The 19,119-nt window shown below is 36.7% G+C and overlaps 1 protein-coding gene across 2 annotated transcripts in view; it reads left to right on the top strand.

The window, feature by feature from the left end:
* LOC110022564 (protein Brevis radix-like 1) overlaps nucleotides 1-19,119 on the top strand; it is a gene marked incomplete at its 5' end in the record, with an annotated part of 69,485 nt that overhangs the window by 33,429 nt on the left and 16,937 nt on the right. Inside the window, 2 exon segments of one of the 2 annotated variants that reach the window (XM_020721576.1) lie at nucleotides 453-588; nucleotides 668-1,119. In XM_020721576.1, coding sequence (XP_020577235.1) covers nucleotides 453-588; nucleotides 668-1,119 — 588 coding nt within the window. 2 annotated transcript variants of the gene reach the window in all.

The following is a 19,119-nucleotide window of genomic DNA, read 5'->3' as shown; positions in this document are numbered from 1 at the left end:
TTTTTTTTTTAAACTAGATTAGCTTTCTGAGCACTGGGGTGTGATTTTGTTGGGTTTTAATGTAATCTATGTTCTGTAGCATAGTTTTTATGTACTTTAAAATTAGCTAAAGATTTCTAGTCTTGCAATTTCTCCTATATACAGAAAACAAGCAATTGAATCCATGTAAAAAAGGGCAAGCAATTTGAAGAGTTGGGAGAGATATAAAGTTAATGAATGCATTGATTTTTTCTAGAACCAGAACGTCCGCCTAAAATACTTGGAAGTCTTTTCTTTTTGTAAAATATCCTGAAAGTACCTAAGTTTTCTTTTTCTTGCACAAACTTTCAATAATCTCACACTTTCTTGAATCATGCATTTATATGATACTCATAGGACTCATTGATTCCTACATGTTTTCTGTTTCAAGATTGATTTTTACATTATTCCTTAACTCCTTTTTACTGCTATAGCCGAGAGATGTTCAACAAAAGGCAAGCCCAACAATGGTGGGGTGAGAACTATGACAAGGTCATGGAGCTCTATAATGTGCAGGGGTTTAACCGCCAGGTTGTTGCTCTTCCAACTCCTCCCCACTCAGAAGATAAGGTATGCTTCAGTCAAAGCTAATCTCAGGTCCTTGGTTGTTTAATGGCTTAATTTATCTTTTTTCCATTTGAGTGCCAAGATGGATTCTATAGAAGACAATCTAGTGACACCTCCGCTGAGCAAGGAGCGTTTTCCACATAATTTCCACCAGCCAATGAGCCATAGCATTGCTGCTTGCATGCTCTATTCTTCTTCAGACTCACTGGAGCACCATTCAGCCAGCTGCCATCACCACTCCCAACATCTTCTTCACCATCATTGTGAGCGACATTGCTATGGTTCAGGTGTCTTAGCTTCTACGCCGAAGCTATCTAGTATGAGCGGAGCTAAGACAGAGACCTCATCAATGGATGCATCAGTGAGAACTTGTTCATCTCCAGATGATGCAGATCGTTCTGGGGAGTTGTCATCCTCAGTGAGCAATGCAAGCGATCTGGAAAGGGAATGGATTGAAGAGGACGTGCCTGGTGTTTACATCACAATTCGTGCTTTTCCAAATGGCATCAGGGAACTTCGTCGTGTTCGTTTCAGGTCAGTTCCATTCCTTTGCATATCCAACTTGAGAAATAGTTTAAATTTTTTGAGAATGCTGAAAATGGTAATTAACCAAAAAGTCGTGCACATAGGTCTAGTTAGATCATTCAAATATGATTCTTCCTTTGCTTTTGAAGTTGCATGCATAATGGCAAATTGCCAATTGCTTTGTGAATTCACTGATGGACATGCTTTGATGTGCAAACCTGCTATCGTGCACATAGGTCTAGTTAAATCATTCAAATATGATTCTTCCCTTGCTTTTGTAGTTGCATGCGTAATGGCAAATTGCCAATTACTTTGTGAATGCACTCATGGAAATCCTTTGACGTGCAAACCTGCTATCATACCTTTCTTACATCGTGTCAGTTTGCCCCTTTATAATTGTTTAAATACTCAAGTTTCTTATTCTTAGGATTATACCAATCCTCAAGGGTGATATTTTAATTTTCTAACTAAAGCCCAAACCTCACACTACTGTAACTGAACTGGACCATGTGAGACTCCTAGAATGGAAATTGTTTTAGAGTTATTGGTGTTGGATTTGTGAACTTAGGATTTTCTACCGAGGGTTTTTACTGATTTCTCCTTGAATAGTTGTGATATAGTGGCGGCTGCGTTAATGTGGGATTGAATGAAAGATCAGGCTCATCTTCCCTAGAGGAAGAATTTGATAGGAACTTATGCAGAAATTAGCGATATGGTGAGAGAGGGATTCTCCTTCCTTAGCTCTGTTTGGCTTTGTTTTTTTTCCCATAAAATTTTTTTTATAATTGGTTAGATATCTTCCATTATGCTGTTAATTTTCTTAGAAATAACTTGATCTTTCATGCTATTGTTTTCAATTATTTATTGCTCCTTATATTTTGATTGCAGATGCATTTTGCCTTCTAGCCCCATCTAGGGCTCTCAAAAAAGCTCATCGTTCGCGAACTACTTGTGTTCGACTCGCTGAGTAGCTCATATTCGATTCATTCGTTAAACAAATGAGCCGAACACAGACAAAATTTTTTAGCTCGATTTATAAACGAGTCAAACACGAATAAATTTTTGTTTGATTGTGTTCGGCTCTAATTATTTAAATAATAAATAAATAATACTTAAAAGTTAAATTAATGGTATCTTTGATATGATATAAAAAATTTAATTTATATAAATGCAAAAAGCAAAATTTAGTTGCCAGATATGTAACTACATGACAATTGGGTGGTATGTCATGTAAATGCTGCTAAAATTTTTACAAATTATGCATTGTTGCTATTGAAAGGGGTAAAAATAAAAGATACAATGATTCTAAAATAGTAAAGAAATAATACCCAAATATCTCCCTATTAACTCCTCAACAATAAATGGAATGACATAAAATAGGAAATACACCAAATAGTAAATAACCGGAAAAGAAATATAATAATTTCTAACACTTCCTCTCATATTGAAGCATAGATGTCAATCTTGTTGAACTTGGATTTGAGATAGTCAAACAACGATCGAGGAAGATTTTTTGGGAGAATATTTGTGAGTTAGCCTGTGGATGGGACAAAGGGAATACAAATTTCATTGGAATCAAGCTTCTCCTTGAAAAAATGACGACCAATCTCCACATGTTTGGTACGATTATGTTGGACTGGATTATAAGCAATGTTGATGGCGGTATTATTGTCATGAAACAACTGCAATGGAATGGAGGGTGACGTACATAACTCACAGAGCATGATGCACAACCAGATGACTTCACATATCCTGAGGGAGATCGAATGAAGCTCGGCTTCAGCACTGCTACGGGCAACAACAAAATGTTTTTTACTTTTCCACATGATAAAGTTTCCCCACACGAAGGAGTTATAACCCGAGGTCGATCATGGATCATGTACGGACCCGACCTCATCGGCGTTTGTATAAGTTACAACAGAGCGAGAGGTGTGACGAAAGAAACAACCTGAGCCCGATGTACCTTTTAAGTAGTGGAGGATTCGATGGAAAAGCAGTGAGATGATGCTCGTAGGGCTCATGCATGAACTGATTGACAATACCAACAACATGACAAATGTCCTGGCGCATATGGGATAGATAAATGAGTTTCCCCACTATGCATTGGTAGTGTGTCTTGTTCACCTGAACGACATTGGGAAGATCTGCCAATTTTCATTGGGATCCATCGAAACAACTATCGGTTTGCACAGAAGTAGCTTTATCTCAGTTAATAAATCTATCAAATATTTGCGCTAGGAAAGGCTAATGCCCCGAGTGGATCGAGCTACTTTCATACATTGGAAATGTTGGAGAGAATCCAAGCCCTTCATCTCAAAAGATGATGCCATGATGGCTTTGAGAGATTCCAAGACCGACATATCATTGCTTGTGAGTACGATGTCATCGACATAGACAATGGGGATGACAATACGGTCATCGGCTGAGTGGCGGAAGAACATTGTGTAATCAGATTAAGTTTGCGAGAAACCATGGCCCATAACAACTTGTGTAAACTTGTCCATCCAAGCTCGAAGGAATTGTTACAATCCATAAGTCGACATCCGCAGTTAGCACACTTGTTCACGGGAAGAGGTTGAGTCAAAACCCGATGGGAGAGACATATACATCTCTTCTGTGAGATCGACGGTAAGGAAAAGATTCTTGACGTTCAACCAGAGTAAGGGCCAATCCACATTAACGACAAGAGATAACAAAACCCGAATAGTATTTAGTTTAGCTATCGAATCAAATGTCTCTTCATAATCAACTCCATGGGCTTGTTAATAGCCTTTGACTACCAACCGTGCCTTGTTGTGTTCAAAGGATCCAGCAGAGTTAAGTTTGGTGCTGAAAATCCACCTGCTACCCACATCTTTCTTTCCTTGAGGAAGCTCGACAACATCCCATTTATGGTTGCGCTGAAGGACAGTCTTCTCGTCCATGACTGCAGACTTCCAAGTTGGTTCGACCTATATTGCCTTAATAGTGGAAAGTAGACAACTATCCGTCAAGGAAGTGGCAAGATTTTGTAGGTTGAAGATAAGCTGTGGAATGAGACGTATTGTGTCATGGAATAAAGAGTTCATGCCTGTTAGTTAAGAGAGGCATCGTTCCAGGGATATTGGCCGGAATGGATTCCTAGACCTCTAGAGGGGGAGCGGGCTCAAGTGTAGGGGCATTGGGATGAGTCTCGGCCGTGGGTTTCGTACGTTAAGTTTAGACACATAGAGGGGATGGAGGTGATGTTGGTCTGATTGGTGATGGATCCAGTGGGACTCAGAGTTCCTCAGACATAGTGGCTGTAGGAGTAGGTAGAATATCCAACGGAGTCAGAAAAGGAACAGTGTCCAAAAAATCTAACTCCCTTCACTTGAGACAATGTTAGGGTAAGTAAGGATTATTTTCAAAAAAAGGAGATATAATCACTCACATAAATTTTACTTGAGGTAGGATCATAACACCTATAACATTTTTGAGTGGTTGAATAGCTAAGGAACACACTTAATCGAGCGGGGATCAAGTTTCCTTTGAGTCGGGGTAGTGTTCTGAACAAAGGCCGTGCACCCCAATATTTTGACAAATAATGCGGAGAAGAACCGATTGGTAGGAAAACACGTCATCAAGACAGATATCGAGGTCCGAAAGTTGTGGATTTTTGTGGGAACTATGTTAATGAGATAGGTTGGTATGGACGACATCAATCATTTATAAGGACAATAGTTTGAAATATAATGGAACGAGTCATTTCGAGAAGGTGTTAGTTTTTTTCGTTTGATTACCCCATATTGTTGAGGGTATTCATACTGGAGTTGTGATGGTGGATGCCCTTACTCATCAATAATTCTCCAAAATTAGACTTAAAGTATTTGTGGCTATTGTTGGTCCAAAGGACTTGAATGGAGATTTTGAATTGCGTCAAAATGAAGGAATGAACAATTTTGTAGGTGATAACAACTTCAGATTTGTCCATCAATTAAGTAAAGAATCATGAGTTATTGGTGTAGCTTGCTATCTGAGAGAGTCCCCCCATAAATCACTATGAATCAGTGAAAATCGAGAGGAAGGAGTGTGATGGTGGGGTGGACATGATACACGATGATGTTTAGCTAAATGACAAATTTCACATTTAAAGTTAGATGAATTATTATTCGTAAACATCAGAGGGTATAATTGTTTTAAATAATGAAAACTGGGATGATTTAAGCGATAATCGAAAAACATAATTGGACAAGCAGTAGAAAGGGAAAAACTACAACTACGACGTTGAGTGCCTGCATCATCAATGCCATTATCTTGGAATAAGTAAAGCTCAATTACCCGTATTTGCAATCATCCTCCCCAAACGAAGATCCTGAAAGACATAAACATTAGGAGAGAAATGAACAAAGCAATCAAGGTCATATGTCAATTTACTGACCAACAAGTGGTTACTTAAGCAAAGGTATGTGTAACACAGATCCTAGAGTCAGTCCGATTGTTAGTTTAACCGATCCTTTACCTGTAATAGAATTACAGGAGCAGTCGATAATTTTAATAGTATATTCTAAAGCACGGAGAATATGTCGAGAAGAATTAAGAGCACATGGTCATGTGGTTCGTGACACCTGAATCGATAATCCACAGACTAGAAGAAGCAAAACCTGTGAGTGCCATAGAAATGTTATCTTGTGAATATGAGAGGTTGACGGGCCGGAGATCTGACTAGATCTAATTAGCTTAATTAAGTGTTCCATATGACCCTTGATGGAGTCTGGAGATTCGGTGATTGTCCAAGTTGAATTCTGTGGTCATAGTGAGACCTTTACAACGAAAGATTTGGTTGAAGATTATTGTTAGTTTCCCGTTGAGCTTCCAACACTTGTCATGGGTATGATATGATTTGTGGCAAAAATCACATGCGGAGTGATTGACATGCGACGATGTAGCAGAGTGTAGAGCAATGTTGGAGTCTTGAAGACCAAGGCTGAAGACTCAGCTGAATTAGTGGAGTTGTAGATCAAGACAAGTCTTTGGCTTCTTCGCGGCGGACCTTAGTGAATGCTGCTTAGGTTGAAGGGAGATGATCACGACCAAGTATATGGCCGCAGAGTTCGTTGAGAGCCTTGTTAATGCTTGCTAGAAATTGGAACACATGATCCTTTTCTAGAATTTTTTGGAAGAGCGCAAGATCCGCTGGAGAGTCTCAGTGTAGTCATAGTAGATGTCACAATCCATCCACAAGATAACCAAGTAGTTGTAGTATTTTGTCATCATATTCGATTCTTGTTTTGCCTCACGGATCTTATTAGAAGCTTCATAGAGTTGTCCAAAATTACTTAAGCCTGAGTATATATCTCGAATGACAATTTATAGGGCACTGGTAGACGAAAGAAAAGTATGAATGACCAATCAAGGTCTCCATGGAATTAATTAGCCATGACATAAACATGGAGTTCTCCACTTTCCATGCTACATATGCTAGGCTAGTCTTTGAAGGTTCACAAATCGTTCCTGTGAGGTGGCCAAATTTATTCTGACATTTGACGAACAACGAAATAATCTGAGGCCATTAGAGGAAATTCGAGTCGTTAATTTTGTAAGTGGTAATCAAGAAATTCATGGGGTTGTCATATTCTCCGGTATGCGGAGGGATTTAGGTAGGTGCCGATCCTCCAGTGTACTCAAGGCCATCGTCGAATAAAAGCTTAGTAGTGGAGGAATCCTCCATGACTCCAACGGAGCCAAAGGTGAGGTTTGGGTGTTGGGATATAGCTGTAGAAGCTCCCCTACACAGTTGAAAACAAAATAGGGCATGCAGGGAAGATTCCAGCCGATAGGAGGGAGGTCTAGCGGCAGGAGGGTTTGCTGGGGAGAGATCTGCTGTTCTGAAAGGAGATCTGGCCGGCAGGAGTGAGACTGGCGGTTGAAAATCTGCAGGGGAAGGAGCCTCACGGGAGGGGCTGCAGGAAAAAAAAAAATTATGGCGGAAAGGGCCTCACGGGAGACCGGCGATTGAAAAATTCACGCCAACAAAGGGACCTGCAAAATTCACGTGAAAAGTCTCATGGGTGAAGGCTACAGAGAAATATCATGGGTAAAGGCTGTAGGGAACTCTCACGGATGAAGCCTGCAGGGAAATATTGCGGGAGAAGTCTCACGGGTGAAGGATGTAGGGAATTCTAAATGGCGAAGGCTGCGGGTAACTCTCTTGGGTGAAGGCTGGAAATCTCACATGAGGGCTGCAGTTTTTCCGGCAGAGGGCTCTACAAGGAAGGTTTTCCAGCCGGTTAGGGTAGGATCACTTGCTCTAATACTATTTAGGTTTAGTGAATTGAGCAAGATAATATTATTGTTATTCAAAGGGGTATAAATACAACATACAACGATTCTAAAAAAAAATTGTACTCAAATCTCTACCTAATAACACTTCAACTATAAATGGAAAGACAAAATAGGAATACACCAAATAGTAAATAACCAAAAAGGACAATAATTTCTAATAGAAATGCATAAGAATTGGGTTCAATGTACATAAATGCTAACAAAAATTTTCGGAATCACGCCCACTTGCTCCACAGTGCCACCCCGTGCATAATGTAAATTAGGGGTGTCAATTCGGGTTAGCGAGTTGGATTCGGGTATGATCCGAAAATGACATGTTCCGGATAAAGTCAACCCAACCCCAACCCGAATAATAAATGAATCAAAAACTAAAGTGCAAATTCGACCCAAATCTGAGCTTGACCCGTTAAATCGAACCCAATCCGAACTTTCGCGTTTATTTGGGTCATATTTGGGTTTTTGGATTCAACCCGAACCTAACCCGAAAAATATTCGGGTCAGCCCTAACCTGGATTTCTTGAGTCGAGTTTGAGTCGCGTTGGCGTGTCGGGACAATTTTTGGCACCACTAATGTTATTACATAAGAATTGGGTGGTACGTATTTAAATGGCCCTAAAATTTTTTTGCTCTTTTCAATTCCCTGCTGCTTGCTTGTAGAGTTGTAAATGAACAAATGCACTTGATTAACATATGAACAACTCCAACTCGACTCGATTAGTACTCGATCATGTTTGTACAAATTAGTAAATAAATAAGGTTGAACAATTTTTAAAAATTCGAAGCTTAAAAGAACCAATTTTGAACATAGTTTAACTCACTTGTTAATGTTTATGAACAAACTCGTTTGTTGTTTAAAAACTAACTTTTAAAATGCTTTATAGTTATATGATATATTATTTAAATAAAATTTGATTAATTAAAACTTATTAATAATAATATTTTATAATTTAATATTAATATGCACATACATTTGATATAATTTGTTTATTTTTTATTTTAATGAACTAATGAACTAGTTTTTTGGTACTTATTTATGTGTTATTTGATTGCAAGAAAAAAATACTTGTAACTTATCTATTATTTTATTTATTTGGTATAAAATAGTTAGATGTTTTAAATCAATCCACTTGCTTATTTAATTATATCTGTAAAATCATTTATTAATAATATTATATAAAAATCAAATAGTCATTCAAAATTTTAACTTGTTTACTAATTTTATAATAAAAATTAAATACTTATTCAAATTTTTTAATTTTTCAGTCAGTATAAACAAGCCTAGTACAAATTAAGTATGAACATAAAAAAATTTTAAGCCAAGTATGAACATATATATTAAAGCTTGTCTCAGGCTTGAACTGAACACGAACAACTTATAATTCAACAAAGCCAAATTCATGCAATAGCATACTCATCTCGACTCGATTGCAACCCTACCTGCTTGCCTATCCTGCGTCTTGCTTCTGTCTAATGTTTCAATTTTTTCCAACATTGCTCGCTCTGTCTTTTTCATTTAATCTCACATCGACAAATATTCTTTTTTCAGTGTTATTTAAAGTTAAATTGTCCTCCAAAAAAGTGCATTTGAATGTGAAAGTTGAGAATGAATACCACCTCAGGAGCGAAATACAACTGAAACACTACTCAACCTTTGAAGAAGAATAACCACCTCAGAACGTATTATGAGCACTCGCCCTTATATACAACCCCCCTAGAAGGGAAACTTGGAGATGCTGACTGCTGTCCCAACAGAAAACTTACAAAAAAAATTGAACCCTAAGACATCAGAAAACAAATATATAACCTAAGATAATTTAGGACTAGGTCCCCATCAGTTGGGTGGCAAATACTATGAAGGCTAGGGCCGACACGCCCCTGGAACTGCTAAACTGAACCGAAACTTTAATTTAGGATAACAAGCTCTCCCGTCTCCTACTGTGTACTGTCTCAGGGGAGCATCCACATTAGTCTCTCTGGATTGGGGGAGCTTCGACCTCATCCATCGAAATTTTATTGTCCTTGTAGTATGACATTAGGTGGCCACATTAAAAGTGACTGTCGTTCCAAAACACATCATGATAGAATGTATTCTTTCCCTTTTGGCACAATCAAAACTAGAACTGCATGTGGGTGGTGTCCTCACGAACCAAACTCCGAGCCATTAAATACGTAATTGACTGCTTTCACTCTTACTCGTTTTATAAACAAGTAAGAAGCAATCAACTCTGGGATGAAATTTGACGGACTGGACTGCACTGAAGTATAACCGTTCAGGATGGGTCTCTTCTTTTTTTCTGGCAGGACTTGGATCCCATTGCATGATTGTCTCCCACCAAGCTCCTAAGACAATTTCCAACGCCGTGTTTTATCCATCATGTTTGTTCATCTGTCAGTTAGTACACTGTTGAACTGATTTTCCTACCCAAATGACTCCTATAGTATTTCAACAATAGCACAAAAAAGTCTCATTTCTAACATGGTGAACTTCCCACAGTAGGGGCAACTCAGGAAGTAAATTATATATTTGAAAATTTTAATTTCTCTCATTTGGTGTTGCCATGTCTGGTGTTTGTTCCTCGGACTTAGGAATGTTCTGGACTACCAATTTTAATTATGCTAACAGTATCTCTCATGGGCTCAGAATGAGCTACGTGATTTTCTTCATCACCAGTTGTAATTTGGTACTCTGTATCTTCATCTTCTTCAATGTCTTCTGTGTCATTGTTCATTTCTTCATTCTCTCTTTGCTCTGTAAAATAGACCATACTTTTGTTTAGGCAATCTGATGCATTGCACCTAAAACCGTGGCACTTGATGCACGTTCGGACGGGGATGGATTTGGGATTGTTGGTTGGCTTCACCGGTTCTCCATTTTGAACTAGTTTCTCGTTAAGTGGGGTCGGCTTCTATGTTTTCCTCGGTGCACTCGAGTTGCTGATGTTGGGGTTGAACTTTGTCTGTGAGATGTGACGCTCATCCAGTGATGTTGTCTTTCCACTTTTGAAGCTAAGGTCTGAATATCTTGTCTGTAAAGAACTGGTAGGTACTGTCGCTGCATCTCTCATTTCATCTTTGATCAGGTCGTTATTTTACTCATTCCTTCTCGATGTCGAAGAATCTTCAAGTTCTTCCACCAAAAAAATGCACACTCTTCCTTAACTTGTGGGCGGTTAGTTTCACCATTTCGTCTGGTGTGACATCCTGATACTCAAAGATACATTCAACTCTTCAGAGGCACTCGATGAGCACGTCCGGATCCATGTGACCGTCAAAATATGACAAATCCACTTTTCTTCAAAATCCTAGATTCTCTGATATTTTATGCCAAGTCTTCGAGGTATTAATTTTTCTTCTCTGAATTGAGGATACAAGTGACACTTCCTGATTTCCTCTGCTTGAAAGCAGTAAGTCTCTATTACAGTTGGAGGATTTCCCCCCGCACATCTTCAATTGAAAGTTTCCAGACATCTCTTTGCAGATTTCTAATAAGCGACATTATGGTATTTCTTCCTAAACAAGCCTCTGATAATTGTCTCTTTGATGGCGTGGTTGGAGTTTGGGTTCGGGCAGATGGAAGAGGGTGTATTGGGATGACGTTGGGTGGGAAAGAAAATGTTTGGGTGGCCGGTTAAAAAAATCAGTAAAGGGAAGGATTTTTGTGTGGAGATTGGGTTAGGTATTGTTGGATGCTGTAAAATTTAGGATAGGAATGAATAATATGAACACGAAGAATATTACTTAAAAAACTAAATAGACTATTCCAATCAAATACACATTGAAATGGGAAATACAACAACACAACATAACTGACATTAGGATATGAGTAGGGCTGTGAGGTTGCTGGAAACGGTGAAAGAGGGGCTGGAAGTGTGATGGCAATGAGGCAGAAGGCTTGGAACAACAATGGCTGGTGCGAAGCGGAGCGTTGGGATAGCGAGGGGCAACTAAGAATGGGTTGTGAAACGGTGAAAGAGGGGCTGGAAGTGTGATGGCAACGAGGCAGAAGGCTTGGAACAACAATGGCGGGTGCGAAGCGGAGCGTTGGGATAGCAAGGGGCAACTAAGAATGGGTTGGGGACTACAGACCAACAAGAGTGCTGTCCTGTGCGGGTGCAGCGAGAAAGGAGGGTTAAGAGGTGCTGGCAGCAAGGAGAGGGGGAAGTGGAGTTTCTGGGAAAGCGACTACAAGTCGGAGGGGAGGAGTACGGAGGATGAGAAAGTCAAAGATAAATATCACATTGGGAGCGAGATAAAACCGAAGCACCACTTACACTTGGAGGAGAATCATTATATCGGAATTAGATAAAAGTCGGAGCACCACTTGCCTTTGGATATAATCCTAGAAGTAAAAACTTAGAGACAGCCACTACTGCCCCGACAGAAACCTCACAAAAAATTGAATCCTAAAGCATCATAAAATAAATAAATTACTTGCTATATGATTGTACAAAAAAATCAATGTACAATTGATCAAAGTAAGTTTTGATTTAGCAATAAGATTTAAATGGTTGAGCTAAAATAATAGCCTACGTCTACAAGGCTTTAGATAGGATCTTGTTAGGTTTAGTGGAGCCCAGGTCCACTTGTAGAAATTAAATGCTTGCACGCCACCATTAAATGTTTGCACGCCACCAATAAATGCTTGCAGAAGAAATTGGATTAAATAGTGATTGCTCTCATCTCCGTAATTCTATACAAGACATTGGCTCACAACGAAGAAAAAAGGAATTGTAAGGTTCCAAGTTCTTCCTCCGTCTCTTCTGAGATTTGCTTGCAGTGAGGACTTCTCTCTTCCCTGCTATTCTTTCTTCTTCAGTGGCTCGCGGATAAAGGAGGAGAGAGGTTGAAGGAGAGGAGAGAGAAGAGAGTGAGAGCTTTCTTGTAATCGTCGAGGTGATCGATGGGTGTATTCTTTGAAGAAATAAAATCCTCTGCAACTCCGTGAATATAAGCAATTTGTCGAACCACGTAAATCCGTGTTATTTTGATTTGCCAATTTTTCTCAATCCAGTTTTTTCGCTTGATTCTCGTCACATTTTTTACATAACATTTGGTATCAAAGCCGTGGTTTCGGATCCAAAGAAGAACGATGGCCAAAGACGACGAAGTGAAGGTTTCGGGGATCGATAAGTTCGACGACATAGATTTTAGTTACTGGAAGATGCAGATAGAAGACTATCTCTATGGAAAAAAATCTTCATTTTCTGTTACTGGGAAAACGATCGGAAAAGATGGATGAGGCCAATTGAAATCTGTTGGATCGACAGGTCTTGGGGGTTATTCGATTGATCTTGTCGAGATCTGTTGGATCTCATGGCGGTTCGTTCAGGTATGTATGAAAAGCCGTCGACAAATAACAAGGTGCGTCTGATGAAAAAATTATTCAATTTGAAGATAATGGAGGGTATGTCTGTTGTACAACATCTGAATGACTTTAATACTAGCACAAATCAATTGTCGTTTGTCGAAATCAAATTTGACGATAAGATACGTGCGTTGATTTTGCTGGTTTCATTGTCAAATAACTGAGAAGCTATGAGGATGACAGTTAACAATTTTACAGGTAAATCTAAGCTGAAATATGATGATATTCGTGATTTAATTTGACTGGGGAGGTGAGCAGGAAAGATTCTGGCGAGACCTTGGTTTTGAGTTTGACACTGAATGTTGATTCCAGAGGGAGATCATAGGACAAGAACTCAAACAGTGGAAGATCAATATCAAAGCACAAAAACATAAAGAATAACTGCAAAAAACCTATGAAGACAGAGAACGTCAGTGCTAATGCTGTAACTGAAGAAGTGCAGGATGCACTATTGCTTGCAGTTTGCAACTCCGTTGACTACTGGATACTAGACTCATGGGTTTCTTTGCATATTTCTTTCCGCCGGGAGTTAATGCAAAACTATGTTGCAAGTGAATTTGGGAAGGTGTATTGATCCCGACTTTTACGACAGTACTACGAAGTATGTGATTATATTCTTAGTTTTCATTATTTATATTTCTTTCTTTACAACGACGCAATAAACTTGACTCCGAAACAAATAAGAGTGCAACTATTATATTTAAATATTAGAATACTACGCAAGTATACGTATCGTTATCAAGTAATATAAGACTTTTGATTAAACCCCAAATATCGAACCCACATGTAGCACTACAAATTTTTAAGAAAAATTTTTAAGAAGAAATTAGATAACAAACTCTACTTTGAAAAATATTCTTACTCAAATTATAGATGTTTATAATAGAAATGAAAGTTCGATTCTTTTTGATAATTTTTTGATAATTGAAAATAAAGTAAACAACTAACTAAATTTAATTAGATTTTTGTAAGATCAAAACAATATAAATAAAATATTTTTTTTCTTATCATGAATCAGTAACAAGTATATGAATTCTCTTGTGGAAGTATTCAAATAGGAGTAATATTATTCTTTCCCTTACTGGAGATGCTATAAAGAATATTGACTAATTTAAAGTTTGAATAGTCTTGAAAACTGGCTAGGTAGAGAAGATATTAGCTCTCACTCTATAGTTTTTTTTTCTCCCTCCACATGAGGGCTAATATCTCGTATCAAAACCTAAAACAATATACCAAAATTGGGATTTTAGTCCATCACTCTGAAGTCCTCTAACTCTACACCCTTCAAAGTTTAGTTATCCATTTATTTGCACTCAACCATATGAATTACATTCTTATCCATACAATTTCATGTGATTCTTACCATTAGTTTACTGAGACAATACCATGTCAGATCTTACATGTTCTCACAACAGATATTATCATTTTGATTGGCTAAATCAAGATATAAATGAAGTACACGAATTAAATCATCACAACTTATTCTGACATTAAAGATCTATACTTCACATAACTTCCATCCAACATTTATTACTTCACATAACTTCCATTCAACATTTATCTACTTTTCATTTTAAGAAAAAAGACTCAGAATTTATGGAAGAATTTATGGAAAAAACACAACAATTAAGTTTAAAAGTAGAAATCATGCAAACACACAAGAAGTCTAAATTAAAACGAAATGTAGTCACAAAGATAAAAGCTTATCTCAAATTTCTCTCTATCAAACTCTTGAAGTTTCTTTGAATCTCCTCTTCCTTTCTCTTACAATATTCTCTACTAACACACTACAATTGCTCCATTTCTTCTCTCTAAAGGTATCCTAATTAATCTATTAATGAATCTATTAGAAGAGTGGTAGAAAGAAGTGTCTAGGAGAGGGGGCGGCGGCGGCTAATTGAGTCTCCTCTTCATTCAATCAAAGTCTTCTTTTATAATTTTTCAAAATGTGTTTTGGTGTCTCTTAAAAAATGTGTCCACATTCAATGAATCTTTCAATAGTTGCCTCATTTCAATAGCTATTTGAATACATTTTCTTGTTCATTAACCATAAACCATGTTTTCACCAAAAGTTGCTTCAAATACCCTTTCAAAAATTTGTCCAAATTCATTGAATCATCAAATAACTACTTTTGCCGCGTACGTGCGAGGTCTTTAGCACGTAGGCACGGCTTTCTTTGTTATCCTGACGCTTAAGCACCAGTCCTGGGATTAGGCGCCACAATTCTTTTGCACACATTTTTCATTTTTGTTCTAAATTTGATCATTTTTCACTTATTTCTTCATTTTTCATCCATTTAATTGTATCGGAAAGAAAAACACACAAATACTTTCAATTAAAACGTAATATTTTAAAAAATAGGTATAAAAATGTGTACATAAATGCTATATATTTTAGATGTATCAAAATTCCTAAACTTAAAATGTTACTTGCCCTCAAGTGACACTCCAATATTGCAAAGCCAAAATAAGTAAATTATGTAAATGAGTTTTTTTAAGGATATTCTAAAATTTTGATCTAGAAATATAGTAGTCCAATTTAGAGAAAATTTTAGTAAATGAGTCTAGCTTAGAGTTTAGAAATCTTTAATGTAAAAGAAGTCTGAAATTTTGAGTTCCTATTTAGTTCAGAAATACTTGTAAATTCTTCAAATATAGGGTTTAGGCATTCTATCTTCTCCATTTAAAAATTTTTATTAAGAATAATTATACTTACTATATTATATCATTAAGCTTAAGAGTTCTTAACTCTTATACTTTAAAATGTGGAACCAATTTTTAATTAGGTACTAATCCTCAAGCTTCTTCTCCATTTTTCAACTTTACTTTTCTTTTTCTTTTTCTTTTTCTTTTTCTTTTTCTTTTTCTTTTCAGGTGAGAATTACTATATTTGGGTAGACTTTTAATGGTTTTGAATTACACTCCCTTTTTCCTAAAGCAATTGTTTGATATCTATTCTTTACTTAAAAATATAATAATAGTTTTGAAAGTTATTTTATAATAATAGTTTTGAAAGTTATTTTTGAAAGTTATTTTTAATAAAAAAAATTTAAGTTTTAAAAATAAAAGTCTAATCATTCTACATCTTTCAAAAATACAACTTCTACTACTAAAGATTGTTACACAATATTTATCCTTTTTACACTAAAAAAATTTAACTTTAAATTTTCTTTAATACTGTACGTTTCAACTAAATTTTATTACTCATTTTTATATTCTAAAATTTTACTTCCCTAATATAACTTCATATAATATAACTTCATATTCCAATCAAAATCAAATTTATTTGTAGCACATTATCAAAATCATATTTATTTGTAGCACATTTGAGAACAAATAAAATTCAAGTTTTGAAAATTATTTTTCATCCCTCCGATAGACAGGAATGAAAACTAAAAATAACATGCTTACAAGAATTTTTCATACCCTAAATATACGAGTACAAAAATTAAAAACATGAGTAAAAATTAATTGATCAAATTTTAATTTAACTTTAACATATATGAGATTCATTAGACTTTTATGTGGTGGAGGATAACATAAAAGCAAATAAACGCACTAACATAAATTCATAACTGCAACATAAAGAAAATACATGGTAGTAAATTGAAAATTTAAACATGAAGTTCTTAAGTGAATTTTAGTAATATTCTAAACCTTCCTACTATCTCTTTGGATTAAGTTCTACACAAACCAACAAAATACACTAAACAATATTGTTAACTCAATTACTACTATAAAGACAATATAACTACTCATAACAACACAAATGCATCACAATAGTATCTAACACAACAAAACACATATAATAGTAGCAATCTAAACAATTACAACACTTATCAAAGTCGCAGTTCAATACAAATACAACACGTAAAGTTCACAATTTAAAAATAAACTAATCAAATTAATCCTCCTCATCATCATCACTATCCCAAAAATTAGTAGGCTCATATGAAGGGTTTTATGGATATGAATGAAATTTCACACTTTAGTCACCCTTGATAAGGTTCTCCAAAGACGAGTGAAATTTTTATTCATAGTCACTATGTCTCTTCATGTAACTATCAATATGATCTACATAGTTCTCCAAATTTAGTACCTTATCCGCAATATAGTTAATCTTATCTAACATCCTTTGTATTAAAGGTCTGCTTGGAGCAGGTGAATAAGCTGCCCCAAACAGCAAATCAGATTATTCTGATAATCTGCAGATTATCAGAATAATCTGGTTTGCTGTTTGGGGCAACTTATTCAGAATAGCTTATTGGTAGTCATGGTTGTATAAATAACATTCCTGCCCCTGTACGGTAAAACTGTTTGGTGCAGCTTATTCAAAATAACTTATTGGTAGTACAAAAGCATACAATCATCACAGATATGTTTCAAAAGATGACATACAGTTCTCACACTCTCATGAGTACAAGAAGAAACAATTTCGTAATTATTTGAGATGCATTTTCATGAACCAAGCCATAATCTTTAATTTATAACAAATCAACATTGGCTTATTTGAAATTCCTGCATAACAAAAAATTCATCACAAAAACTGCAGGTAAACAATAATATCTTGACCAATTTGCTTAAACCAATTTGCTTAAAACCAATTTGCTTAAAACCGGAGCCAATACCTCCCATCACACAAACAGAGCCTCATCCATATCAGCGGTGAAAACCCAAATGACATATTCTTGTATAGTATCAATGGTGAAAACCCAAATGACATTCCAACTAGTATCTCAACTCGCCTAACCCAAAAACCAGAGAAAATGCCAAAAATCAGAGGATGTCGAAAACAACTCATGCCACAGATGTCAATTGGGCTATAGTTAAAAACCCGTAATGTACTCATATTTCATACGAAAAAAAAAATTCATTTCTTACATCTACACTTCCTAGAAAGAAGATCAGAGAAAATGAAACTTTCCAAGGATCGCAGCTAGAGAAATCGAAAGGATACCTGATGATCAGGAAGGAAAATCGGAAAGGAAGAAGGCTCGATCTCCTCTAGGGCGAGGAACCATAAAGGAATCCAGCGAGGGAGAAGGCGAGGGAGATCAGGGATACCTCCGGAATTCCTAGGGCAACGCGGATCGCTAATGTCGGACGCGGGGCTCGCACAGCGTCGAACAACATAAAAGATTTATCGTACGCGGACGCAGTGCGGTAGAAATAAGCCATCCAAACATATTTATCAAACAGGGAGGCGTCGTTTTCAAAACGCTGCCGCTCCCAATAAGCTGCCCCAAACGGGCCCTAATTGTGCCTGCGAATCAGAACTAGTAGACTGACCTTGCGATGTTGATGCACGTGAAGTAGAAGCACCTGAACTTCTAGAAAATTCTCCTCTCCTGCCAAATATAGAGTGTTGTGAATAAGATTTCACATTGACACTTGTGATAGACTTTAGAGGCTGCTAATCCCAAACTTGTAGTAGCGGCGGTTGTAGCAGAACTAATGATCGTCTGATAGATTAAGGATCCAATATCGATCGGCTTAAACTGCTGAATGCAATAGTTCAGAGTGACTCTTTCTCTTTTAACTTCACTGAGGTGATTAATAGGGAGTAGACGAGCTGAAATAAAATAGTTTCACGCTTTTAACGTGACATCAAGCTTTGACGCAAGGAAATTTACTCTCCTTTCATTTGTTATTATCCATAATCCTTTTCCCGTAGTCAATGAAGATATAATCTCATCTAACTCCTCTGTTGGATTATAATTTGAATAAAAACACAATACACTCGGGAGCATCTGGTAAAACGAATTTATTACCTCAGGGGAAAAAAGTTACTGACTTTCCTCTGACCATAACTTGATTTTCCTCAGGTTCAGGGAGATTAGCATAGAACTCCCGAACCACAAAAATTACCGCTACAGCAATAAAACAACAGAATCGTTTCTATTGTCGGTGAACTATTAAATCTTCAACTGCTCCACCTGATATTTTGAAACACCGCTCAGGAATCAACTTTCTTGATTGCATCGCTTCTGTATATCTATCCTGAGCTTTCGACCTAACGAACTTACTGGAATCGAAGTCGGACTTCCCTTTGCTCATCTTCATTTTTGGTGTCATTCTAAAAATCACATAAAATTCACAACAAATCATAAACTTAAGTCTAAACACTAAACTTAACTTCCAAAAGCTTAAACTATTTCCTAAACTTAACTTCCAAAAGCTTAAACTATCATTTCTATGTATTTTTCATAGATTTTTCTTAAATTTTCACAATGAATTGTGATTTTCGGATAAATTCCCTATGTACTCAAAATACATGGTGAAAATGCGAAAATAAAAAATTTTTTCATAGATGTGAAGCTCTAACCTTAAGAAGATGAAAT

Source organism: Phalaenopsis equestris, unplaced genomic scaffold, assembly GCF_001263595.1.
Source record: "Phalaenopsis equestris unplaced genomic scaffold, ASM126359v1 Scaffold000197, whole genome shotgun sequence".
NCBI lineage: Eukaryota > Viridiplantae > Streptophyta > Magnoliopsida > Asparagales > Orchidaceae > Phalaenopsis > Phalaenopsis equestris.
The sequence above is the reverse complement of the archived record's forward strand: the minus strand, read 5'-3'. Positions and strand labels throughout refer to the sequence as shown.